We start from the raw sequence: 27,631 nt of genomic DNA, 5'->3' as shown, positions 1-27,631 counted from the left end.
CCATAATCCTCACATAGATGGGAAGCTAAAACATGGACTGCAACTATGTCACCTAATGTTTTTAAAGAAACAAATAACACGCAAAGAATCCCAGCTAACATTTTACACACTCTTCTCAGGAAAGCAGCAAGGACTGACATGATTTCTTCTCTCTTCAGAAAAAGGAAATGTGATAAACCTAAACACCAAGGGAACACTGTGTATCATCTAATGCACAAGACAAACAACACATCTCTTCCAGTTTTCTTACAGGAAAATCACAAATCAATAAGAAAAGCTGATGAGAAAATAAAGTAACCAGAAAAAGGTAGCAACTGGCATTGTGTATATCAAGAGATGGAATTGTCTTCAATTATAACAACAGATTTGCCGTAATCCATAAAATCTGTGTTATGAAAGTTTGAAACAGTTATGTGCAGTGTTTTATGGTCCAAAGTAGATAAAGACCCTCCATTCCATCAGCATTTTCATTTATGTTTGTTGGTTATTATGAGTCTGTTTAATGCCAAACATAAGCAATTGTTTCAACTGCCAAAAACAGTCAAGCCATTTCTTGGCTGAACTAACCAATAAATTTCCTTTTAAAAAAGTTGTAGATCTGATAACGCTATACAAACATGGCCAATGCTGTTTTCACATTCATCTTCACAAAGTCTATCTCCCTGGGGAAAATGGACTAAATTGCTCAGATAACTGTTGCCATAGAGCCAGCTATATTATTTACCCATTCCCAATATAGTCAAAGGAAGCACTTTAAAAGTTAATTAAATGGGATGGAATTCTTACAATCTAAACTTCCATCTATAAAAGTTTGATTTAGCAAGTGTATCATTGTAATGAATCTATCATTTACCACGAATTTGCTTTTGCAGATTTTGTTGCTCCCTGGCTTCACAGCAATGCTTAACTTTTAGAGAAAGTGCTAGCAGGGTTCATGACGGAGTCTGCAGACAGTTACCTGGCCTCCATTGAAACAGATATCCAGCCGAAACCATTCCTTCAAAGGTACGACGAATTTAGTTTTTACGGCAAGGTCTTCTCCTTTCACAAGGTGCATTTGAATATGCAAATGACCTAAAAGGGAAATGATAGCTCATGGAAATGATAAAAAATACCTAAGAGTGAATGAAGTAGCTACACCTTTTCAACAATGGTCCTTAAGAAGCTACAAGAGTAAATCAGTTTCCTTTTTCCTTTAAACAAAAAGCAAAACCAAAAAGCACATTCCTAAATGCATTCCTTCATAAATAAGACTTTTGTTTTAAGCTTTCATAAAAACAGTTTAATTTGAAGCCTACATTTGGAAACTATCGCTCTTGCTGAGCTGCCACGGTGACAATATCTTTCTTATTCTAAACAGATGTACCTGTCAATAGAGCATAAGAAAATGACAATATCATCTTAAAAGTTCTGTTTTATACTTACCCTCTTCAGTAAGAAATACAGAAGGCGTGCCATACATCTCATTAGAATCAACAAAGTATAGAATCCCACAGAGATTGCTCTTGCAATAATGGAGTAAATAAAGCCACAAGGAAACAGTAAACCTATAAGAGTGAGGGGGAAAAAATTCTGCAGGTTGATATTATCCAAGAACAGGTAATTATAGGTAACAATGGCCAAATAAATTGCTTTCTTTCCAATGAAGGGATGAATTTGCCTTCATATTCATCATGGGAGATCAGCTTACAAAGCCTGATTTTTGAGACAGAGTAGGTAGTTTTAGTAACTGCAAAATACAGGAGTTAAGCTTCATTGTACAAAACTAGCAGACATTCTACCTTGCACCAACACTGTTTCTGTGCCTCCTAGAGAATCTCACATGCCTACCATTTGAATTCTTGATTAAAGCTTATAAAGTCAGGCACAGAATAAAAATCTGGATGTTAACGAGAGGTGATTTGATAAGAAGGTATTTTAATTTCTATGATTTTTAAAAAACCATAATTAGGGCTTTTCAAGCAATTTTGTGTCTTTCAAAGATAAAAGCCCTAAGGGAGAAAAATGTAATAATCTGCAAATGGCATCACTATGTGATAATTGGAACACATATATATTATTTTAATGCTTGCGTTAGGTTGTTCGGTATCACAGTTCTGGCTGACCAATATGGAACAACTAATATAAATTATTCCATTCCTGAGCTGGAGCTATTTTAGTTGGAAAAAATATTGTACACCTGTGATTTGTGAAGTGAGGATAAAATAACAGTAGCCAACTTAAGCTGGACACATTTAGCCAAGATATGTGATCCATCAATTGTTCAGAAAATATTTGCTGAACACCACCTGCTTGATGCAATACATTTTACTAGTGACCAGCAGTTCAAAGATGAGGAGCTAGGACTAACTGCATTTTGCACATGAAACATGGGTCAAGATCAAAACAAATGCATCAAGTTCTCCCCATTTACCCCAGTAACCTATTTCCAGTTTGGGTTAAAGTGATAGTGGCCCCAGGTTCTTTGGGGATACATCCAAACAAGTCCTTTAGAATATTCTGAGCTTTATAATCTGGCCTCGTAATCATTGGTATGATATGCAAACAGATGGTGCCACACAGCTCCCTCCTGACCCACCCAGCTGAGCAAGCCCATGAAGATAAGTTATTACAAGGGAGCTTAGCAAGAACATACGCTCAGTAAAGTGACTCAAGATCTTTCTACAGCCAGCAGCATGGGAAGAATTAAATCACTCTGCTAAATCCATCCGGTCTGAGGTGAATCAGAAAGCATTTTCAGCATCTTCAATTCAGCAGAAGGAAAATATATATATATCTCAGTTTTGCTGAAATCAGTGGAGGAGATCAGGAGTTGTGAGATTTCATACAGCTCATCCCATCTTCCAGAGCAGGAGAGGCACAGCCAAGGCTGCGATCTGGGCTGGCTTTGGCTAGCTACACCTGAAACCTTGAAGGCTGCAGGCTCCAACACCTTGCTGCCTACTCATGTCATCCTTGGATGGACATATAAGAACAAAGGCCAACAGAGAACTGCTAAGTGCGAGAATAATTCAAGACTACTTTGACATTTTCAGGTGCACAAATTCTGTCTAAGCGTTGTAGGTCTCAACATTTTTGCAAAGCACCTTACAAAAGTGTGTCCTCCTAAGGAGTTCTTCCGCTAGCCTGCTCTGGCCCTCAGAGGCAACGAGCACCACCCAACCAGCCCCTGTCCACCACCCATCCTTACACTGGGTAATCCATCCGCTGGTGTCGGGTGGCCTCCAGCTCTCGGTTCTGAAATCGCAGCAACTTCTTTACAATGCCTGTGTTTTCTCCACTGGAGGCATAGAGAAAGCCAAGGAGGGCAAGCACGTCTGCAAACAGCAAAACAACCGCCTCTCAATGATCTCCAGGAACTCATTCCTTCCCAAATCAAATTCTTCCTGGAACCCTCTGCCCAGCTCCAATCAAACATTTAAATAGTCTATAAATATTAGCAAACATCTATTGAACACTGAATATACATCAGGCATTTTACAGAGACTATCTCAATTAATATTCATAGCAACCTTATGAAGCAGATGCTTCTATCAGTCCCATTTTACAGAAGAAGAGCCCAAGGTTAAATGCACAAAGTTAGTAAGTGGTAGTGCCGAATTTCAGGTCTCAAACTCAGGCTTCTGTGTTCTGAACCATTTTTACACACTGCCCTCCTTATTCTAAGGAAAACAGTTTGAGTTTGTATTATAATAGTTAGTCGACACTGCCATAGCACTCACTATGGTCCAGACACTGCTGTAAACTTTTTACATATTAGTTAATTTAATTTATTACATATCAGTTAATTTAATTTTCATTAATATGCCCAGTCTACAGATAAGGAAATAAAGGCAAGGTTGCCAAAATAGTAATTGACATTTAGTGTATTCCAGGTAACATGCCAAGCACGATTCAGGGATAACCACTTAATTTCACAACAAACTATGAAGTAGGTACTTTTATTATCACCACCTAGATGAAAAAACTGGGACTTAGATGGGGTTGAAAAATAAGAGATAGAGCTGGAATTCAAACTCAAGCAATTTGGCTTCAGAATCCATGTCCTTAAAACTGCACCATTGTTTTTTCTTTTGTCCAGACTTTCCACACAAACTCAACACACTACCCTACACAGAAAGGAGTCTTCCACTGTATTTCACAAATGTGGAAGACTTCTTTTCTGTCACTCGAGAAAACACAGGGATGTCCCTCATGAACCTTAAATGGAGAACTGAGTTATTTCATCTATATTTAATATCTACTGCTTTAAACAAAGCTAAGTATGAATTTTCCATATTCCCCCTTGTCAAAGAAGTCACTTAACTCAACCTATGAAAAAGGATAGTTTTCTCTTTCTTAAAATGCTCCTTGGCTTAAACATTCATGACCAAATGGTGGAAACAGCCTATTTTCCTGGGCTTCTTGGAGAGAGGAGAACTGACTTCTGTGCAAGTCACCAAATACTAATATTGGCACAAATTACGGGGCCTCTCAGCCTAGGATGCTGCACATCCCCAGTCTCATCTCCCAAAGGGAAAATGAAAGTTTGTTATATAGAGAGGTACCTCTATTTCATTATAATTTGGAAGTCATCAGAGCAGTTTTTAAAATCTCAGGCCCTTATGAATATTATTTAATGAGATTAAATAAGCCAATTTCCCCCCCCCAATGTCCACATATCTACCTACTTTCTTATAGGTGGGGATGAATTTCGAAACCCAACAGGGTGGACTTACCAATTTGAGCTCAATTTGGGCGCACTGGACTTGGTCTGTTATGGGACTCCAGAGGGGATTAGAAATGGAATTACTGTAAAGGCGTCTTTAGAATCTGGGGGAAAAATTCTTCAAAGAAGTTGACATCAGCTCCACCTTGGTCTGGCTTCCACCATTTGAGCGGAGCATGAGAGACCAGATGGCCACGTCGGACTCCCAGGATGCCTTCTGCTAGTGACTGCTGTGGAGTTATCCAGTGTATAGTACAAACGTTTATCAAAACAAACAGAACTTGATGGGCCGGCCCGGTGGCGCACTGGATAGTGCGCCGCTTGGGAAGCGTGGTGGCGCTCCCGCCCGAGGGTTCGGATCCCACATACAGACCGGTTCCCGCTCACTGGCTGAGCGAGGCACGGGAGCAACACCGAGGGTTGCAATCCCGTTGCCGGTCCCCGGTCCGGTACGGGGGCAACACTGAGGGTTGCGATCCGTTGCCGGACACGGAAAAAAAAAAAAAAACAGAACTTGATACTCCCCAACCCAAGTCCTGTGAAAAGTCTTCATAAAGGAGGTTTCCAAAGTGAAAAGTCTCCCTTCTCTAAGTACCGAAGTAAAGCAGGTCAAACGGAGAACTTGCAGGTCTAAAACAATTTTACAAAAACATATACCTTTTGCACTCAACAAAACTGAAGTAATGTAGTTTTCTTGTAAAATCAGTAGCTTCAATAGTTCCGTAATTTGGAAATCTATGGTACTTTTCTCTCAGTATAATATTGTCTTCCCATTATAGTTAGAAATAGTTAACAAGAATGAATTTGGAGGTCGAATTCCTCCAGCCCAGGATAACATACTGGCTTATTGTCTAGGAACTGATTATGGCTAGTTGGAGTGCTAGAATGGATTAGTGATGTCTGTCAGAGCACTGGAATGGGGGGTAATAGTATCAGCACCATACACCATTAAAGGATTTAAAGGTAGAAAATGCTAGACCCAAAGAGGTTTACTGGCTTGCACAATTCCTTCTAGAATGTAAGTTCCATGAGAGCATTCACTCTTCCATCCCCAGGGCCCAGAACAGGGCCCAGTGCCTGATAGCAACTCCATAAATATTGGTGAGTGAATGAATAAATATAAGTATGGCCAAGTCAGAATTTGAGCCTGTCGCCCTTTCTCCCAGCACTTTCCACAGTTCTATAATGTGCAGCATGCTGCCTAAGCCAAATAATGGCCTCTCTTCTTTCAAATCCTTCCCCCAAGTCCATTTCTTTTGCTTATCTTGTGTGAGGAGGTAAGGTTGGTGGTGGGGGAGGAGGGAGGAAAGCATCATTAAGACATAAACATAAAATACCAGGAAAACAGTTTGTGTTGGAATCCTCCTCCTCACCCCCGACTGTTTTGTTTGTTTTATTTCCTCAAATTTTAGAGCAGGAAGAGGCATTAAGGATTATATGGTACAAACTCCTTCATTTGGAGACAAGAAAAATGTTACTGTCTTGTTGAAAATTGTATAGTTAATAAGAAGCCCAGCTATGAGTGAAGTCTGGTCTCCCTGCTACAAACCAATTGTATGGCTTTTTATTAACCACACAAGTGGTTAATAAATCTCACAAATTTTCCCAGAGAGAACTGCAGCTGATGTCCAGCTAGCATGCCCCTGTGTGGCTACGCTGGTTGCTATAACACTGAAATATTTCTATATTGGTTAGATCATTGATACTGCCTTGACCCTCCAAGGCCCCAATTCAGGTTAAAGGTGGCCAGAGCCCAGAGAGGCTGACTAGAACCATCACCCCTTCCCGGTTGCTAAATATTTTGCATCTCATCCCTGGGTAGGGTGGGGTTGGAGAGATCATATATCCCATTCTCTAGTTCAGCTGAGTCATCAGAGCCCTGACACTGACATCTTGCTCTGGGAAGGGTCCCGTTTCCATGTACCAAAGCCCTACTCAGGATGCGCTTCAAATATACCATAATGATGTGCTGAGATCCTCAGCCCACATGCGAAGAAGCTAGAGATAGTCTCGATGCAAGGAATTACTATGACTAAAAGTCTGCAGGCAGAGCCTGGGGGGAAAGGAGGTAAGATTCTTCAACCTGCGCCAGTAAAGCTGGAGCACAGGTAACTTGGTAATGCTTTCCAGACACAGAACATTTAAAAAGCATCGGTGTTTTGTTTTCTTTAAAACCAAAGCCTGAGAATAAAAACTCTATTTTCTAACAGGTATGTTAGGTCAGAACATTCCCCCAAAAAGATACTAGGTAGTTAAGTGGGTTACTAAGGAAGTCTGTGGAATATTCATTACCAGGAGTCTTAAGAATAAAATAAATGTCACTCCTAGCAATTTATTCTCCAAACACAGTTACACCTGTGCACAAAGATACATGTATACTATAGACTGGATGTCCCTCAACCTCACTGAAGCTTAAATTCCCACTGTAACTGTTGAGGGTGGGAAATCCTATCATGGTAATTGAGAGGTGGGGCCTTAAAGAGCTGATTAGATTGTAGGACCATGACGTAGTGAATGGATTAATAATGGTGGTCGGGGCGCGGTTCTGAGGGCTTTAAAATGAGAGTGAATGAGGAACTAATGTTCTCTCTCCTCCACTATGTGAGACCCCTGGTTCACTGTCACCACCACCAAGGCCATCACCAAATGTATTCCCTGGACTTTGGACTTCCCAGCCTCCAGAAGTAAGCAATAAATTTCATTTTCTTTATTAATCACCCAGTTCCAGGTATTTTGTTATAAGCAACAGAAATGGACTAATACAATGTACAAGTATGTTCAGTGAAGGCTTGTTGCTAAAAGCTAAAGACTAGAAATGACCTGCATGGCCAACAGCAGAAGACAGGTGAAATAAATTATGTACCATCAGGCAACGAAATGCTAAAGTGCTGTAGAAAAAAATAAGGTCGTGCCACATGTACTGATACAGAAAAATCTCCACTGCATTGCTAATGAGTGCAGGACAGGGTTTCTGGTGTCCTCTCATTTGCGCATGAAGAGAAGGGGCTACAACTTAATGCTTCTGTGTACAGAGAACATTTCTGGAAGGAGACCCAGGAAACTGTTGTTACTGAGTTTGCTTCTGGGAAAAAGACCAGAAAATTGGGGTGGGCAGGATTCTTGATTCTTTCTTCTAAACCTTTTTACACTATTTAAATCTTTTACCGGGTACATGTACTACTTTTCTGGCTAAAAAAGAAAAGAACAAAAGCTCTGAGCATTTCCATGCAGGCAAGAGGAAGAAACAGACGCATTCCAAGACCTCCCCACCCTCGGCCTCCCCAGCGCAGCCCAACTGGCATTAAAGAGGCAAAGTCCAGTGGGTGAAGAAAACAGGATGATTCACATCGAGAAAAATTCAACTTTAAAAAAAGTATCCCTTCTAATTTAGAACCTGGGTTAGGACTGTATTAGCATATTTCAGAGAGGCGGCATAACAAAGTTGAAAGATTCAGGAAGTTTGGACTCCAGTGAAACAATCTCCCTGAATCTCGGTTTTCCCCCTTCATTAAAGAGAGGATGAGAATAAATACTGTCTTTCCCACGGGACTATTATGAGGATTAAATGAGACAATGTGCAAGAAAAAAATGTTTTGAAAATCATAAAGGGCAATGCAGATGCTAGGCATTAATTAGTGTTATTACTGAAAAATTCAAACTACCATGATTAACTGGGGAAAAAACGGAACTAGGTCTGTTTTTGTAAAAATGCCAGATATATAGCTTATAATTACAAAAAGTACCATCATGTCATTGACTTGAATAGTCCTGCTGCATAAACTGTTTTTTCACAAAGGCAAGTTAACCCCAGCACCAACACTTAACTTTCAATCATTTTGTTATAAGAGAAGTTCGTTATAAAAAATCATACTTCTGATCCATTGGATCTGAAGATAAAAATGAATTCTTAGTGGAAGGAAAAGAAGGAAATTGCTGTGTTCCCCCAGTTTCTCATCTAAGAGGGAAGAGCAGAAAATGTTCATAAAGGTAGACACTAGGGCAGAAGGTTTAATACCCCCCATGGCATGGCTTTTAACAACCTTCGAAGTGTGGTCCTAGCCTGCATTTCCAGTTTTATTTCCTAAATTGCCCATCTCACACCTGAGATTCTACCTTGGTGAACTAATGCATAGCAAGTGTGCTGCTAGTCCACATTTCCACTCCATGGCAAACAGTAATCAATAGACAGGGCACCCTTTTCACTAGGTGCAGACTCCACCTCAGAATCCCTCTCAACACTATTTTCTTTTTTTTTTTTTTTTTTTAAATGACCGGTAAGGGGATATCAACCCTTGGCTTGGTGTTGTCAGCACCACGCTCAGCCAGTGAGCTAACCGGCCTTCCCTATATAGGATCCGAACCCGTGGCCTTGGTGTTATCAGCACCGCACTCTACCGAGTGAGCCACGGGCCGGCCTCAACACTATTTTCTAAGGGGCAACCCCCAATCAACCCAAATTGGAGTGCAACATGCAACCTATTTTGCTATCCATCACATCAAGAGATGCAGGCTCATTGCCACTCCACCACCAGGCTGCATTTTCTCCTGAAAGATGACCGGTAAGGGGATCTCAACCCTTGGCTTGGTGTTGTCAGCACCACGCTCAGCCAGTGAGCTAACCGGCCTTCCCTATATAGGATCCGAACCCGTGGCCTTGGTGTTATCAGCACCGCACTCTACCGAGTGAGCCACGGGCCGGCCTCAACACTATTTTCTAAGGGGCAACCCCCAATCAACCCAAATTGGAGTGCAACATGCAACCTATTTTGCTATCCATCACATCAAGAGATGCAGGCTCATTGCCACTCCACCACCAGGCTGCATTTTCTCCTGTGTGTGCCATGACTCATGTTTTCCTTCTGCCTGGATACCCTTCCGTCCATCCCCTTTCTGAAAACTCTACTCATCCTTCAAGTCTCTGTTCAAATGTCACCTTCTCTGTGAAGAAGCCTAGCAAAGCATCTAACACAAGGAGATTGCTCGGGAACTTTTTGCAATCAATGAATGACTTTCAGTAAATCAATCTCTTCATGACATCATCTGGCAGTATAGCTTAATGGTTAAGTGTGGGGTTTGAGAACCAAACTACCCAGGTTCAAATACCAGCTCCATCATTAATAGCTGTGTGAACTTAGACAAGTTACTCAACCTCTCTGAGTCAGTTTCTTCCTTGGTATATGTGACAGTAGAGTATGGGGCAGATAAAATCAGACACCCACGTAAAGGATTTAGCACAGTGCCCGGCACATAGTGAGTGCTCAGCAACGGATAATAGCTGTAGTTATTGGTTACTGTATTTACCTCTCACATAACTGCCTTAAAGAGAAGGGCTGTGTCTTCATCTTTGAGCCTCCAGACTTAGTAAAGATATCAGTACATGGTAGGAGCTCAGTGAATCTTCATTTAATGGAATTGCATGATACACCTCATATAAGAGGTACCAACAGAGGACTCTGGAAGACCAGTGGTTAGCAAGTTAATTTCTGATTATGGAAATCAAAACAAACACACAAACTTCAGGATGGAGGCTGGGGGAGGTTGGAAATTTGAGACAGCTATTGAAATATGGGTATGATTTTGCCAAGAAGATATGGAAGGTGGCCATAGGGGGTGGTGTTGGTTCTCGGGGTGGGGTTGGGGTGGGGGAATCAGGGACTGTAGCTATTCTAGGTGAAAGGAACTGCATTAGCAAAAGCATAGGGGTGGGGAGTACCAGACAAAATACGAAGGCGAAGCTGAGCTCAGGTGCGGTTGCAAAGGAGAGTCACTGAACAGAAGCCTCCAGGCCTAACCAGCACAGCCCAAATGGGCTCTACCTAGGAAGCTGAGGAGCGTGTGCAGAGGCCCTGGGTAGGCACACAGCCACCCTCCCCTTGCATGCTCCCTACCCTGGCAGCACAGCTGTGTGAGGGCATCAGTGAGTGGTCACGGTGCAATCTTCACACATAAGCATAAGAGAGAAAAATTCCCTCCCCCTTGGCTAACAGCATCTATTCACTCAGTCGAAGAGTCACTGCATGCCTGCTGTATACGGGTGCTGTGCTAGGCACTGGAACAAAACAAACAAGGACCTGGCTTCGTGGAGCTTGAGTTCTAATGCAGGAGACAGTCACAGGTAAATAAGCAAGTAGTATATTTAATTACCATGTCCAGTGGCGATAAGGCTATGAAGGAAAATAAAGGTGGGCAATTACGGGTGGCAGGGGGTGGACTGCTGTGTTAGATAAGGGGGTCAGGGAAGCTGTCTCTGGTGAGATGGCATTTGTACAGAGGTATGAATGAGGTCAGGCAGCAAGCCACACAGTGATCCAGTAGAAGAGCATTTTAGGGGGAATGAACAGTCACCCAAATGTCCCAAAGTGGGAATGAACTTGGTATGTCCAAGGAGAAGCAAGAGACCTGTGCAGCTGGAACAGGTGGGCAAGGGGTTCATGGTAGGAGAGGAGGGCAGCAAGTGGACAGGGACAGATCCGACAGGCCAGGGCAAGGGGCATGGGTTGATCCTAACTGCACTGGGAGGAACAGGGGGGGTTAAGCAGGGAGTGATATGAGCAGCTTGCACCAGCTGCTGTGTGGAAGGCAAGGGCAGAGCTGAGAGGCCACTTGCAGGTGGTGGCAGGAGTCCAGACAGGAGGCTGGAGGCTTGGACCAGGATGACAGTAGTACACATGGTGAGAGGGGTGAGAAGTGACTGACTGTGTGATATATATAGTCTGAAGGTGGAAGCAACAGCACCAACTGACTCTCACAATGAGTGTGACAGGAAGAGAAGCCCAGGTGGGACCCCAAGTCTGGGCCTGAATGTGGTTGATTCCTTTCTTTCAGTGAGTTCACCGATGAGTCAGGCACACATGGGACTTGTGTGGGACAACAGATAACGCCCAGTCTCCTCCCCCAAGGAAACGGATGACAATAAGTGGAGCCACAGGCGTGGTCTACCCATGGTCACCTATGCCCCACATACCCAGAATGCAGCAGAGACAGGTACACCAGGAAGGCACGTGGCCAAGCCTTGACACACAGGCATTCTGAAAAGCTGCTGATTTCTGAGCTGGGTTAGGTTTACCCATCAGGGCCGGACAAAAGTGTGCTGCGCAGCCACCAAAAATCAGACTGGTGGCCTGGCCTGGGCCCTGGCAAAGGAGCTTTGCTGCCGAGGGGTGTATAGGGGAGTTGGGAGCCCAAGCTAAGCCAAGGGTGGCGGGTGCTCCCACCACACTCCTAGAACATCCAAGAATGGGGACTTTGACTCTGTCTCTATAAATGGAAAAGAAAATGAAAGCAAGTCGGGGGTGCTTCGGTTCAGAGGCAGGGCCATCGCAGGACACCAAGCACATGACACAGAACACATTCCTGAAACCCCACACCAGTGCTGGCTGCAGACTGTGACGGGGACCAGATGACCAGACGTGACAGGCGCCCCCACCTCTCAGCTCTGTGCCTCACCAATGCCCCCTTGTTGTCCTGGCTTGACTTGTTCATCAAGAGCCAAACAAAGAAGCCCCTGCCCAGAACGAGCCAGAGGCCTGGCCCCCTTCCATCCTCACAGCCGATATCCAGGACAAGGTCATGGACACTTTCCACAGGGCTGCTGCAGACACTCCTGTGCTGTGTCGTTTAACAACAGGGTGGGGGTATGCTACCCTTCTTTGGTAAACAAATCACAGCCACATGAACAGAGCTGGTTTTGAGGGTGCACAGAGCTCCCCCCTCCTTTTTGGTGACTTTCACTCTTAGAAAAGGTTTTCATCTGCCTTACGGTCTTATTAGCTTAGTTCTCACACCAAAAGTAATGCTCTGAAGAAAGTGGGGAGAAAAATCCCCCTGCACTATACCTGAGCCTTGTGCATGTGGGAAGGAGCAACAAAGAAAGAAATGACATTTCACAGTGTAAGGGCACGTTCAGGTGCCCTAAGAGCCGAGGCATTCGTAAATGATTTCATTTGGAAATTTCCAGCTTGCAATTCAGTCATTCTTCAATGAGAAATATATGATTTGCCAAACATGAAATGGAATCATTAAGGCCTGATGAAGTCAGAGGCAAAGCAAGACGCGGCTGTGTGTGCCCCCTGCCTCCTTCTCCTTAACAAACTAGGTGGCCCCATGGAAGGCATTCCAGACAGATGCTAGTGTGGGGCTCTGCCTGGAAGAGAGGGGCACACTGATCATCAAAATGCATGCAGCTCCACTTATTTCAGACATTTAATTACCCACCCCACCCTACCCCAACACACACACACGAAGGGAGTTGGCCTCCTTCCTCTAAATATCTCTGTATTTAAAGCACCGCGCAAACCCAGAATACGCCAGACACAGAACAGGGCTATTAAAACAAAATGTAGGATAAAGTTGTATAGAATTATACACACTCACACAACACACAGCACACATCTGAGTGCATGTGAAAGTCGGTAAAATCTGAATAAGGTCTGCAGTCTAGTGAACCGTATTAGATCAACACACGTTCCCTGGTTTTGATATTGTTCTATAGCTATCAAAGACACTGGGGAAAGCCGAGGAGGGGGTGCGTGGGACTCTCGTACCATTTTTGGAGCTTTCTGTGAATCTATAATCATTTCAAAGTAGTTTTCAAGATGTCAAATGTGGATTAATCTACTCATGGAGTAATGGGTTAAGGGTTTAATGGATTACCGGAGAGTGGACCTGGTGGCTTTATAAGGAGAGGAGGAAAGCAGGTGGACACGCTCTTCCCCCTCCTCACCATGTGGTAGCCTGTGCTGCCACCTTGGGACACTGTAGAGAGTCCCCACCAAGGAGAAGGCCCCATTCCATCTGGAAGATGTGCCCCCTGGACCTTCAACTTGCCAGACTCCAAAACTGTAAGAAATAAATTATGTTTCTTTGTAAATTACCCAGTTTCAGGTATTCTGTTATCAGCAACTGAAAACGGACTAACACAGTTCTCAAGTATTAAGGTGCATCAGAGTCATGGGGAATGAGTTCAAAATGCTGATTCCAGGTTCCTGTCCCCCCACAGATCCTGACTGAGCAGATAAGTGTGGGGCCTGGGAATCTGCATTTTCAGCAAGAGCACTGGGTGATTCCATCACAGGTGTTCTTAGGGCCACACTTTAGGAAACACTGCCAGGCTCCAGGTGGGTGCCTGGAGCACTCCCGGCTTGGCTCCCCATTGCAGGGTGGGGAGAAGAGCTGGCAGGTGCTCAGCATCCACAGGGCAAGGTGCTGCTCACGCCCATAGAGAGAACTTCAGACCCCCACTTCTACGTGTGTGCCAGAGACCTCCAACCCCCGTGCTTAAGGGAGGCTGCAGAAGGCAGGAAGGCCTCCTGTATTGGTCCTGCAGAGGCTGTGACCACATGACATTCAGGATAAAGTGCAGAGTTGGGACTCTATCATCATAGCTACTTTTTACTGAGTGCTAATGATGTGCTAAGCAATTGCCTCCCATTTAATCCTTGCAACACCGCTCAGAGAGAATTATTTACTATCCTCATTTGACAGATAAGAATAACTGAGGATCAGAGAGTTCCAAGGTTCCCTAGGTAGAAAGCGGCAGAGCAGGAGCTGATCCCAAAAGGAATGATGATTCTGTAAAACAACCTCCCTTTCTGACACAAAGCTTCCTTCAGGTTCTCTTCTCCTCTGGGATAAAACATTCTGCTTAAAAGTCACCAAAACTTCAGGGATTAGGGGAGGAAGGGGAATGGGAAGAAGACTTTCCCAGTCCTGTTTCAGTGGCATTAATGCTCATTTCCAATTTAAAGCAGATCTAAACCTCTCCAGGTGTCCATTCCACAGCCTCGTTGTCCCTCCCTCCTTTCATCCTCAATCCTCCTTTCTCCTGATCATTCTCTCTTTCCCTTTTTACTTTTCCCCTTTTGTCTCTAAAGTCCAAGATCACAGACTCAGTGCCTCTCTCCGTTTTCCACGTCTCCCCCACTGCGAATGTAAGAATTTGCTCCTGTCGCCCTATTATGATGCAGGCTGTCTGGAGAAAGAGAATTCAGTTTCTAGGAAGGCAACGACCTACCATTTTCCAGAGGACACTGTGGAATCTTGTTTGCCCGAAGGTTCCAAATGTAATCCATGTTCCACTCAAGGCACACTTGATGATCTTTGAAAGGGCGTTCAAAAGGCGGGACTGTCTTCAGCAGAGTATAATTCCTCGCTACGGCGTGTAGCAAGTTTTCCTCCCATTTAACATTCAAGTCTCCACCACTATATTTGTGAGTAATCCAGGCGCGTAGTATCACCACAGATACTGAGATGGAGTGTCTGATGAAATAATCATCTCTGTAAACCATAATGCTTGGAAATTTCACATGTACTATTTGTGTCCTGCTGGTGTGAAGGTGTTTCTCGTTCTTCCACCTCTTTTTGTATACGGGAATGCTACTTCTGAACTCAGATGAAACAACTGCTTCCAGACTGACAATACAAGGCTGAGAGCATAAATACTCAACCAAGACTTCAGAAACGTTGCGAACATTTCCTTCAAAGACAGTAAAATAAATAAAGTCTTTGTAAGCCACACTCTGCTCAGCTTTGGGTATCACCGATGTCGTCAAGGAAGTCTGCCTACCCAAAGATGGCACAAAATTCTGAAAAGGAGAAAAAAAAAGAGTAAGAGACACAGAAAATTTAAAAATTATCATAATAACAGGTAGATGAATCATTATTTTCCTGGGATTAAAAAAAAGATCCATCTACATAAAGCAATGAATGCAGAAAATAAAAGATGTCAAAACCACTATTGAATGATTGGAGAAAAACCAACCCAACACACACCAATAAAGATTAGGTCACATAAAAGTCTCTCCCCAGACTCAGTAGCATCTGCTGATCAAAATGTGACTTTCAAAGCTATGTAGCAATAATTCCAGAGTTGGTTTCCAAATGGAGGAGCTAGTTCACAACAAATCCAGTAGCGGTAGAACCTGCCTCAGAATGAAGAAGAGACAACCCGGCTTCAGACATTTTCAAGCAATTGTCCTGACTTCAAATGGTGGTCAGACATGGCCAAATCAAAGGATGGGAGAAAAGTTCAAAGTGCACCCACAAGGAAACATAACAGGGCTGCCAACCTGGCCCCTGTTTTTCCTGTGAGTTCAGAGCCAGGACAAGTCTGCATGACGGATGGACCAGCAGGAGGTTTCTATTGTTCCAAAGCACATGCAGGCAAACTTGGACCACGGCCTGTGATGTCTGATCCTTTCACTATGGATGATGCTACATGTGCCAAGAGTGATTTTAGCTGCATGTCTATTTATTTGGTTCTTTAAATGACCAAGCCCTTTCAATGTGGACGTTTCTTCTGAAAGCTTGGTCATGAAATCAAGGCAATGTTTTGAGCCTGAGATACTGATATATGAGTGTTAAGAGCTCTTCTGAATGTGATTTAGGTATCTAAAATACAACAGCATAAAGGTCACTTTGGACCACTTTATACCCATTAGGGTGGCTATGATCCAAAAAGAAAAAAATATATATATCAAATGTGGGTGAGGATGTGGAGAAACTGGAACCCTTGTGGACTGTTAATGAAGCAGCTATGGAAAACAGTATGGCAGTTCCTCAAAAAAATTAAATATAGAGTTTACTAATGATCTGATCCAGCAATTCCACTTGTGGGTATGTACCCAAAAGAGTTGAAAGCAAGAACTTGAAGAAATATTCATACACTTGTGTTCATAGCAGCATTATTTGAAATAGCTAAAAGCAGCCTAAGTGTCCATCAATGAATGAATGAATAAACAAAATGTAGTACGTATGTACAATGGAATATTATTCAGCCCTAAAAAAGAAAATGAAATTCTGATATATGCTGTGATATGGATAAACTTGAATACATTATGCTAAGTGAAACAAGCGAGACACAAAAGAACAAATACTGTAGGATCCACTTATATGAGGTACCTAGAGTAGTCAAGTTCACAGAGACAGAAGGTAGAAGAGAGTCTACCGCGGTCTGCGGGGAGGGGAGAATGGGCAGTTAGTGTTTAATGGGTCCAGAATTTCAATTTGGGAAGATGAAAAAGTGCTGGAGATGGAAAGTCATGATGGTTGCACAACAGCGTGAATTTACCGAACACTACTGAACCATACATTTAAAAATGATTAAGATGGTAAATTTTATTTTATGAATATTTTTATCACAGTTTTATTTATTTATTTAATTTTTTTTTTTTTGTCTTTTTCCGTGTCCGGCAACGGATCGCAACCCTCAGTGTCGCCACCGTACCGGACCGGGACCGGCAACGGGATCGCAACCCTCGATGTTGCCCCCGCGCCTCGCTCAGCCAGTGAGCAGGAACCGGTCTGTATGTGGGATCCGAACCCTCGGCGGGAGCGCCTCCACATTTCCCAAGCGGGGCACTAGCGCAGTGCGCCACCAGGCCGGCCCTTTATCGCAGTTTTAAAGAGAAAGGTCATTTTGATCTCCTCTAAGGAAAGAAGAAATAGGGACTCCTTTCATCACTTCTCACTTACAGCTGTAAAAGAAGCAAAGCTGGATAAGATAGGAAGTCTAGTTTCAGAGAATCATGTCTGTAAGTAATAGTGATATAAGACGGAATGTGGTCAGTGCTCCAATCAAATTATAAAAAAGCCCAAGGGAGCTCAACACCAGGAGAAAGTAATTCTGACTGGGGGGTCTAGGGCAAGCTTTTGGAAGAAACGGTACTTCAGTCAGACTTTGGGGGATGAGGAGAAGCTCTTCAGGAAGAGAGGAAAGGCACCAGGAGGATGTGAGCTACATAAGCAGGGCGGGAAGGTAGGAAGACGCAGGTGTATTCAGGGGGAAGGGAGAAGCTTGGTTTGGCCAGAGAATAAAATGGAGGCAGACACACGAATGGACATGGGGACATGATGTTAAGAAGAAAGGCAGGGTTCTGGCCCTGCAGAGCATTGAATCCCAGCCCGTGGAACTTTCATTCTGCTGAGAGCAGAGAATCAATGAAAGTTTCTGTAAACAGGAGTGATGTTTCCCTTTTAAAGCAACTGAGTCAATTATAAACAAGGCTAACAAAATGGGCAAATGACATCATTCATTGATAAATTCTCACTCATAGTAAGAGAAATGCAAATTGAAACTACACTGAGATACCATTTTTAACCTATTAGATTTACAGAGATCAAAAAGTTGGATAACAGTTTACACTGGCTGGACTGCAGAAAAGCATGCTCTCTTCTGTACTGCTGGTGGCAGTGATCTCCATGAGGCCAATCAGGCAGTCTCTACCCAAAGTGTAAATGCACGAACCCTCCGGCCCAATAATTCCACTTCTAGGATTTTATTCTACAAATATGGTGGAAAAAGTTCATGGAAAGATTCGTATTATCTCTCAATTCTATTTTTCCACAAACTTTTTGAAGTACCCTTGTATACTCAAATTTACACAAAACGATTTATGTATAGATTTTCACTGCAGCATCGTTTGCAATAGAAGAAGAAGGGAAGCTTAAATGTCCATCAAGTGGGGGCTGATTAAATAAATTACAGTACATCCACCTGCAGAGTACTATAAAGCTATTGAAAAAAAGATCTTCATACACAAATAATGGAATGGTCTCTAAAGGGCTTTTTGTTTGTTCATTTGCTTGTTTTTAAAACAAGTTCAAAAAATATCAAATAGGTTAATATATTTTTCCTTTCCTTGTTTTCTTTTTTTTAAACTTGAATACACCTAGCCTTGGTTGCTCACATGGATAAGGATGGGGTGACCAGGAGACCGGCTAAGAGAGAGAGATGCACTGTAAATTCATCCTTATCTTTTGAATTTTGTACCACATGAATATTTTTTTAAAAAGCAAGGGAAGCAACCATCCTAAAAGGTGAAAGTGGAAAATGTGGCTTCTGCAAATGGCAGGGGGGGAACAGGAGAAGGGATAGTCATTCCTTCTGATCTGTCTTGGGAAAACTGTGAGAAGAATGTGTAAAGAGGGGGTATAGTCCAAGCTGTCCACCCCCGCAGGGAGAGGTGTAATTATTTTCTGTTCTCATTTATTCTGACTAATTACAGGGGGGAAAACAAATACAAAAATAATCTTATAATAGAAGTAGAGAACATTAGAGCAGGCGAGCCCTCGGTTATGAGCCGACCCACTCCTTCATTTTCTGGACAAGGAAATGACAGCCTAGAGGTGATTCTCTGACACTGCTCTGCTGGTGGGTTAGCAGAGGCCAGCCCTGAAGTCTGCTCCTTTTCTTCATTCCCACCTGCTCCCATATTCCCTACCCCAGGACACATAACAGCAGGACTGAAGAGTCACCAGTTCATGGCTGCCTGGGAACTCCGGGGTGAATTCTGCTTCTTTATGAACAGAGATGCGCCCAGCATTTGTCCACAAGTTGGGGTTTATTCATTTGGCCAGATGTGCCAGGATGCCACCTCAAGATGCCAATCAAGCTGCTAAACCCACAACACAGTTTACCCAAAGCCAGCGATTGCTGGCACTGATGGAAGCTGGAGTGGAGAGTGGCCAATGGGTGGCCAGGGCGCCTTATTCCAAAGCAATGCCCCAATGCTGCCCTGACTAAGTTCCACAGGAAGCAGACGTTTGTTGATTGAGAGAGAAGACAGGCAACGCAGAGTCTAGGACATGCTGTGGTATATTAAATAACACAGTGTGTTCTTCTGCAAAGAATGACTTAAAACCTCTTCCTCATTCTTTTAACATATACCTTAAAAACTTACCTAGATCCAGTTAGCTTGCTTCAATTTTTTTTCTATCACGTTTTTAATGCCAATGCTCCAAATTTTTAATCAGAATGCTGGCAAAAGGCCGTTTGATTTGACTAGATTTCATTGCAAAGTGCACTTCATAATAATCATGTTCATTATTTTTCATCTTATTGCTAAAAATGCACCAGTCCACATTTCTGCATTAATAAGCGCAGCACACTGAGCATGGTTTCAGTTTTGCTTGATGATCCAAGTTCATAACATTGTGGATGAAGAAGGTACACACCCACCTCCCCGTGTACCTCTCCAGGGCCTTCCCTCCAAATTCTGTTTCAAAGAAAATCTCTGTATACTCATATGAAGATTATTTTATTTCCATCCACTTCAAAGTCTCAAGAACAGTAAATGTAACCCAAAGGAATATGGGTGGCAGACATATGCTATCTAACCTGGTAGTCACAAGTCATATTAAGCATTTGTAACATGGCTGGACCTAACTGAGATGGGCTGTAAGTAGAAAATATACACTGGATTCAAAGTCTTAATATTTCAAAAAACGCCGTGAAATATCTCATTAATAATTTTTATATTGATTGCAGGTTGAAATAACATTTGGATACATGGAGTTAAATAAAACATATTATTAAAATTAATTACATCTGTTATTTCCTTTTTTCACATGGATACCAGAAAATATAAAACTGCTTATGTGGCTCACATTTTCTATGGGACAGTGCTATTCTAGATTTGAAGTCAGCAGGCTTTTTCTGTAAACAATGGACAAATGGTAAATATTTTAGGGTTTGCCGGCCACTCTGTATCTATCACAACTATTCAACGCAGCCACAGGGACAACACGTAACCAAATGAGTGCAGCTATGATCTGATAAAACTTTGTTTATGCAAACAGGTGGCTGGTTGGATTAGCCCGTGAGGCATAGTTTGCCCACCACCATTGCAGATTACCAAGCTTTTACTCTAGGTAGAGTTAGATATGTTTTGTAAGGAGTTCTCATATAGGAGAATTGGGATGAACAACCCAACTAGGCAAAATTTCATATATATGTAGTTGATGAGCCTTGACTCCACATTTTTCTAAGGTTCCCTGGTGGCGGTTGTTGACATCTTGCTATTATTTCTTTCTGAAAAGATCGAAGTCTGATGAGTACTTGGAGCTAGGCTGGGCAAAGAGATATATGTCATGGACTGAGATGGATTATATGAGAAATGGGGGACAGATGAGTGACAGCTCACATACAAGAGAAAAGTGACTTCAGGGACAGGGCAATGTTTTGTTAATATAAAGGGGGGTTTTGTGGCCCCCAAGAGGGCCTCAAAATCACTCCATTGACTTGCCTGGAGCATGGTCTAAAACACTCGAGAAAGTGTGTCCGGGGCACCTATGCCATGAAGGAAGCTGGCATCTCGTGGGCTGGAGCAGACCCAGCGGGCAGCTGCTACACCATGAGTGGTGGCTACCTCTATTATGTACAAAACCAACACCGATTAGCAACACATCACACTCTAAATATTGATTAAACTGAAGCTGATTTCCTGGCTCAAGTCATGTGTGTGGTTATAAGCTGTTTCCTGCCAGGAAAATAAGGCAATTAACTTGAAGAGTTTCAGCTACAGACATGACACGTGTCCAGCTTTCATAGGTATTTCCACATGCCAGGTTGCATTAACATAAAGTAAAAAACTACCCACACGTTCTTTTGTCTAGAAATTATGAGGCCAGAGCCCAGGTCATTGTTCTGTCTCCAGCTTCTAAGATACAGCTGGGCATACAGTAGGAATTTAGTGTTTCCTGCTGGAATACAGTAGTAGGCATGAGTATTCCTGCCTGGTGCCTCAGTGGCCCATCCTGTATCACTGCTCCACAGCCTGAGGGGCACCTGCATGTACACCAAAAGACACAGGTACTCTTGCGAAGACGGCGCCCACCCCTTCTCCCCTTTCTGTCCAGACTCATAAGTCCTTCCAAAGGACCCTTACCGTCTGGCCTTTCATTGGGCCCCTGAGTGTCACAGCTGAGCTGGGACTATGAGGTCACGGAAGGTAACACTTTGGCACTCACCTTACCCATTTGGAGTGGACTTCTCTCTGCTATTTTGTCCCTCCAGACCTTCCAGACAACTACCCTACATTCTAGAACGTTTCTATTTCTCCACACCAAAAATACAAATTAAATTTTGAAAATTTCCCAGCTCTCTACCCTCCGTTGGATTCCTGTTCATTTGGCAAGTTCATCCACGTTAATGTGATAATGAAAAAATCCTGAGGTAAAGTCATGGATCTGCACTTCTATGCCAGCTTTGTAGAGATAATGCCTTAAAAGCACAGCCCAAATGCACTGCAGCTGTAAGCAAGATATTTAGGGGGTAAAGGGGCATTTCTGTGCCCCTCAAATTATGCCATTTAGGCAGCCACATAGATGTCCCGCCTCAGAAGCCATTATCTGCTCTGCATACCAAGCTGGGCTCTGAAAGATGCCTGGGCCCTCAAAGACCTGTTTATGCCAGAAGTAAGTTCTCATCAAAGTCAATTTGACAATGGCACGTACAGTCACAAAACAGATTCCTCTGCTTTTGTGTAATTGTGTGTTTACTGTTAATTTTTTTAAAAAACAAAGAAATGAGCCAGTTAATGTGTGTTCATGATAGATGACCCAAAAGTAGAGACCTAAATGAATTGAATTTAGCATGGGAATCAAGAAACAGATGAATGCATGTATCTTGTGGATGGAAAAAAATAACTATCAGTATTGCCTAAACTTCTTTTAGGATGACTACATTTGATTCCTTTAAACAAAATCAATAAGAAGCGACTCTATTCAAATAACCCTCCCTTGTTCCAAAAAGCTGAGAAAACTTGGCTCTTTCCTCTATATAGTCCACTTGGTGTTTAAGGAAGGGACAGAAAAATTGGAAAATCTTAAATTATTCACGCCTCCTTGTGGAAAGCTCATTCATACTTATATGTGTATGTGGATAGGTCTGATATGCAAACAATAATTGAATGTCTGTTTTTCTCATTCTGTCCCATCAGTTACTAAGAAAAACTTGGCTCGTGAGCACTTTCTCCCCACACTGGCCAGGTCAAACTTTCCATAGGTCAAAAAGGTAATTATATGTGCCTAAAAGGCCTAATTTTTCAGTTTCTCTGACTAGATAAAAGCAAAATTCTGTTTATGTCAACAAAGCGTGCAATTAAGCAGAATAGGCAATGATACCGATATGGACTTCAGCATCAAGATATGCCCTGGGAAACATTTCCCAGCCGAGAATTGCTTCTTCCCAAACCTAAGAGCTGGCCTGAGGAACAGCATCACTATAATGATCAATACTCCTCGTTGTGTAAGACATCCCCCCATACTATTTAATATGCTGCTTCTTTCTAACTCAAATTATACAAGGTTAACTAAGGTTGGTTTGGCTTTATTTCATTGAGCACCTACTGCATGCTGGGAATTGGGATAAGTACATTCAATCTTTTTTTTTCACTCACTTTTAACCTCATTCTCTCACACAGAACTTCATAAAATGTCTCGCTTCTAACCTAACCTTCACAAAATCTTCCAGAAACACCCAACATGATGTCCTCAACTCACCCACTTGCCTTTACACCTGTCACCACTTTCTGGGTACAGGTAAGAGAATCTCAGGATTTACTCTCGTCCCATTTTGAAAGGGCAGGGGGTGGAGATGCCTAAAATGCCATCATGTCTGTATGCCTCAAATCTGGGGAGGACAGATATTATCTGACCCACAAACACATACACGGGACTGAGCCACCTCCTCAGCACGATTCTTCGGGTGAGAACAGGAGACGAATGAGAGCCTGGCTAGAGCAGAACGTCACCAGGCATCCCTCACACGGCGCATCCTGCTCCTCGGTTCCACTCTCAGGGGAACGGGATGAGCCAATAAACAGGTAACTGAATTCACTTTAGGCTATTTACGGGCTACTCGAGTCTATCCATCTTCTCAGAGAATTGCCTGGTTCTTTATTCCTACTTTTCTGCCTTTCCTCTGGCTCCTACGCTTTTGCCAACAGCCAGCCAGAAGAAATAGAAGGCAAGAAACAAACAGCACGGCCTGGGAGCCCTAGGAGCTCTGGTCGGGATGAACATGGGAGCCATTGGCTGACGTGAAGTTTGGGGGTTAGCTCTGTATTTCAAATGTCTGTCATCACCCTTCCCCTAGCTGAGTGACTGAGGGTCTCTTTACCTTGTTTTGCTGTTCCTCTGTCCTGCAGTGCACACATGGTAAGGGGTGAATGAATATTCCTACATGGATAAGCAATGGGATGTGGCCACTTACACAGTCCTACACAGGACTCTAGCACAGCTACTGTTGATCCCCACATACATCTGTGCTGCTGATGTCCTCTCATGTCTCTGTCCTCTGGTTGTCTAACAAGCGCAAATGTCCACTCTGAATATATCAGCTCTACAGCTGACATCAATATTGGCCGTCATGAGATTTATTTTCTCATTTAAGAAAAAATTATACATTCGAGACCAGAGTTCCAAATGGACAGAATTGCCTTCTCAAAGTGCCCTTGCCACAGATGGGGCTGGGGGCAGCCTCAGGTGGGTTCCAGCCAAGTTTGGAGGAAGGTAAGCCTTAATGGTGTAAGAAAATGGCAAGGGGGGGGGGGTTGTTGGCAGAAGTACCGTGTGGAGCACACTCCTCAGCACCAGTGACTTTAGTGGAGGCAATTGCATTACTCTGATTTTGAGGCCCTCACCCTCCCTGAGGAAGCTCTCTGCAGTTTGACCTTTGGTGACCTCAGAATTTTCTGGCTGGAACCAGGGATCATCTTTTCAGAAATTTGCTTGGCATCATTCTGTGACATCTTTCAGGCCTCATCACAATTATTCATGCTTTGGCAGTATCCTAGCTACAGTCACAGTCCTCCTCTTGAGCTCAGACTGAAGATTGCTCTGTCCCAGTCGATAGAGAAGGCAGGCACCCATCACTCAGGACCCTGACTCCAGGAGGCACACTCCCCATGAGGCTTAAAGGGCATCTCTTCAGAAAGCCACTCTCAACCTCCAGCCCTCGTGAACAGGCAAACAGGTGTGGATGAAACAAAACAGGAACTGGTCCACAAATTATGGACAATTTGGCTTTGGGATGCATTCCAAGGTACACTCACTATACACTTGGACACATATTCATACAAACTCAAACGCTAACCCCCGCCAGCTGTCTCTGGACTATATAAAGACCCAATCCTTTACTTCTCTATTACCGATGGCAAATATTTTCTGGTTTTAAGTTTTCTTTTTTTCTCTTTAACATCCTGCTTCTATTCTGCGGCCTGCACTTCCTGCTTTGTATATTTTAGGTTACTTTAAACATGACCTCACTTCCTGGCCAATTGCACAGTTGCTGCTAATTGCTAGAGCTTTGCTAATGGCCTGGACTTCCATGCATGAAGGGAATAAGTTACAAGCAGCAAAATCCAGAAGGCAATAAGTTAGCATGGGTTAGAGCTGGGGCTCTGGGGGTAGACAGACTAGGGTTTCAATCTCAGACTACCTGTGTGGCCTAGGGCAATTTACTTAACCTTTCTGAGCCTCATTACCTTATCTGAATAGAGATCATAACAGCTCCTACCTCACAGGGTTGTTATTAAGATTAATATTGGATAATGCCTACAAACGACTTAGCACAATGCAAGCTATTATTATTACCACTTAGGCTTCCAAATCATGGAACAGCTTTCTTCCTCCAGTGCCTACATATTCCTGAGATCCTGCCTAGCTATTCTGCTCTACCTCTATCCTCCACCTGCCCACTTTTATCCTCCAGACCAATCGTTTCCTCCAGGAAGCATTCCTTGATTGAGCAAGATGCACATAATTATGTATTTGCATTTTTTCTCTGTTGTTTCAGGTTTTGCATCTGTTTCATATAGATGTTTACATTTTCCCCAATCCACACAACAAGCTGCTCCAAGATCAGGAAGCCTAACCTTTCAGTAATCTCTGGTAGCATATACCTCTAGAGAAAAATCTCAGCAAATAGCTAGACCTTCAGAACAAAATGGGGAGACCACCTTCTAAGTGGGGCTTTTGCTTCTTTAGATTTGCAAAACCTCATTCAGTTGTGAAATGGCTCTCCAATTCTTTCATTTGCAGTGGCGTATCAGAAGCCCATCTGAAGCAAGCACACACAGACAGGAAGCACTGACATTTCCCAGTCCATGTTGTTCCAAATCCTTTCCTTCCCTGTCTGCCAAACATTCATCCATGCTCTAATTATTTTCCACATTACAGTATTTTCTATAATCTCTCTTTCTGGAGCCCTCTCTCACCACTTCACTCTCTCCCTCCGTCCATCCAGGGCATCATTTTTCACTATCTATGATCTGTTCCCTTAAATCCCCCTTGGTCCATACAGAACTTCTGCACTGGCTCCATCATCTGTCTCTGCTCCCACAAACCACTTAGGCCTTTAGGCTTTGCTCTTACTACTCTGATTTCTTAAACTGTCAAGAAGTGGTCCCTCCTTGCCAGGTCTTGAGATTTCCATACGGAACCTTCCAGACCACCTGTACATTAATTTTCATGCTCTATTCCCTCATTTCTGCTTCTCTGGGTAACCAGCAGCGCCTGGTGCACAGGGATCATCTGTTTAAACTGAAACCCTGTCATTTGTTATGTCAGTTTTATTTATGAGCCTGTGTGCTGTAACCCAGTGGCATAAATATTAAATAATAATATCTTAGGCAAAAAAATAATAATAATTCACGTTAGCAGACAACTTCTTACAAAAATATGAAGTAAAACCAACTACAAAATTTGGCATTGGCTAATTTTGAAATATGAGTAAAAGCATAGATTGCTCAACAGGTAGATGTAGAAGCAGAATTACAATTTGCATTTTTTCCACTCTCTTGCTTCAAGAAATAAAACATCAAAGAAGTAAAGAGTATTAAAAGAAACTTGGGCTGGGAGGCAAATGTCTCCAGAATCAAATTCTAATTCCTGCCATTATCTCCTAAGCAGTTTTTAGCTTCTAAGAAGAAAAACTCTGAATAATGACAATGCCATATAAATGAAAAGAATTTTGGACAATGACACTGTTCAATTTTTTTTTTTCTAGCATTCTGTGAATTTCCTATTACATCAGTTTCATGATTCAGCATTTTCCATTTTATTTATTTACAGTAATATATGTCCAGATAACCTAAGGTTTCTGCAGGATCCTGGAACATAAGGTAGGCTGGACAGGAAGGGTGTTGCCTTCTGCAAATTTACTATTGTTTAGAATTCAAAACAAGAGAAAGCAAGTCATCAAAGGAATTGAGAAATACTTTCCCACCTTGTGCCGAGGGTCTAAATTACTCTGGTATTTAAAATGAGTTGGTTTTGAAAAATAGGTTACTGCCATTTAGTTGATGACTGAAACAGCAGCCAAGAAGTGTGCAAATTGCAAACTGACACGTATAAGCCGAACACATTGTCTGAAATGACAATGTTCAACAGACGCAGCTAAAGTCACCACTCCGGCCGTGAGCGTGTTACAAAGAACTAGATTTCTTTCTGGCGTCCGCAACTTGGCTGGAGGGAGTGACCAAGGAGGAGTTGAAGAGCGCTGGAAATGCGAGGTGCGTTGGCAGAAAACCGCCCGGGCCGCGAGGACCCGGAGGAAACTAGAAGGAGGGTCGAGGCGGGTGGCGGGCGGGGAGATGGAGACGAAGTTGGGCACGGGCAGGAAAGGAGCTGCGAGAAGGTTGAGAGGGAAGCCCCGGAGAGCTGGGGAGGGGGCTGGAGAGCAGTGCGCGGCGGGGCAGGGGGCGAACGACGGGAAGCCAGGTTCCAGGTGGAGCGGGGGACAAGAAGGGGGATCCGGGAGAGCCTGACCCGGGTCTAGACCCAATCTGGGAGACAGAGGAAAGGACCCGAGCTCTCGAGAGAGCAGCGCGGCAAGTCCGGTCCACGCGCCCCTCTCTGCGCCCCGGGTCCCCATCCCAGGTGCCGGGAGCGCCCGGAGCGCAGCGGCGGGGAAGAGCGAAAACTAGCAGCGTCGTCCCCACCCGGCGCGGCAGGGTCCCTGACCACCCCGACCCGCGTCCCCGGGGCCCGCGCGGAGGGAAGAACCTGAACGGGGTCCGGCGCTCACCAGGTAGCAGAGCAGGAGCAGCGCGCAGGCAGGGCGGCCGCCGAGGCCCGGGGGGACGCCGCCGCTCTGGAGGACCATAGCTGCGGCCCGGGGACCGACCGCGGGCGGCGGGGGGT

The 27,631-nt window shown here is 43.6% G+C and overlaps 1 protein-coding gene across 1 annotated transcript in view; it reads right to left on the bottom strand.

Annotated features, from left to right (window-relative positions):
* SEL1L3 (sel-1 suppressor of lin-12-like 3 (C. elegans)) overlaps positions 1-15,285 on the bottom strand; it is a 92,780-nt gene extending 77,495 nt beyond the window's left edge. The window contains exons 1-4 of the mRNA XM_008584693.1: positions 14,721-15,285; positions 3,191-3,317; positions 1,426-1,547; positions 959-1,074 (exon numbers count right to left, since the gene is read on the bottom strand). Coding sequence (XP_008582915.1) covers positions 959-1,074; positions 1,426-1,547; positions 3,191-3,317; positions 14,721-14,994 — 639 coding nt within the window. The 5' untranslated portion in view covers positions 14,995-15,285. The remainder of the gene's footprint in view (positions 1-958; positions 1,075-1,425; positions 1,548-3,190; positions 3,318-14,720) is intronic.
* Positions 15,286-27,631: the final 12,346 nt, after the last annotated feature.

Source organism: Galeopterus variegatus, unplaced genomic scaffold (genome assembly GCF_000696425.1).
Source record: "Galeopterus variegatus unplaced genomic scaffold, G_variegatus-3.0.2 Scaffold3335, whole genome shotgun sequence".
Taxonomy (NCBI): domain Eukaryota; kingdom Metazoa; phylum Chordata; class Mammalia; order Dermoptera; family Cynocephalidae; genus Galeopterus; species Galeopterus variegatus.
This window is presented reverse-complemented; position numbering and strand designations above follow the sequence as displayed.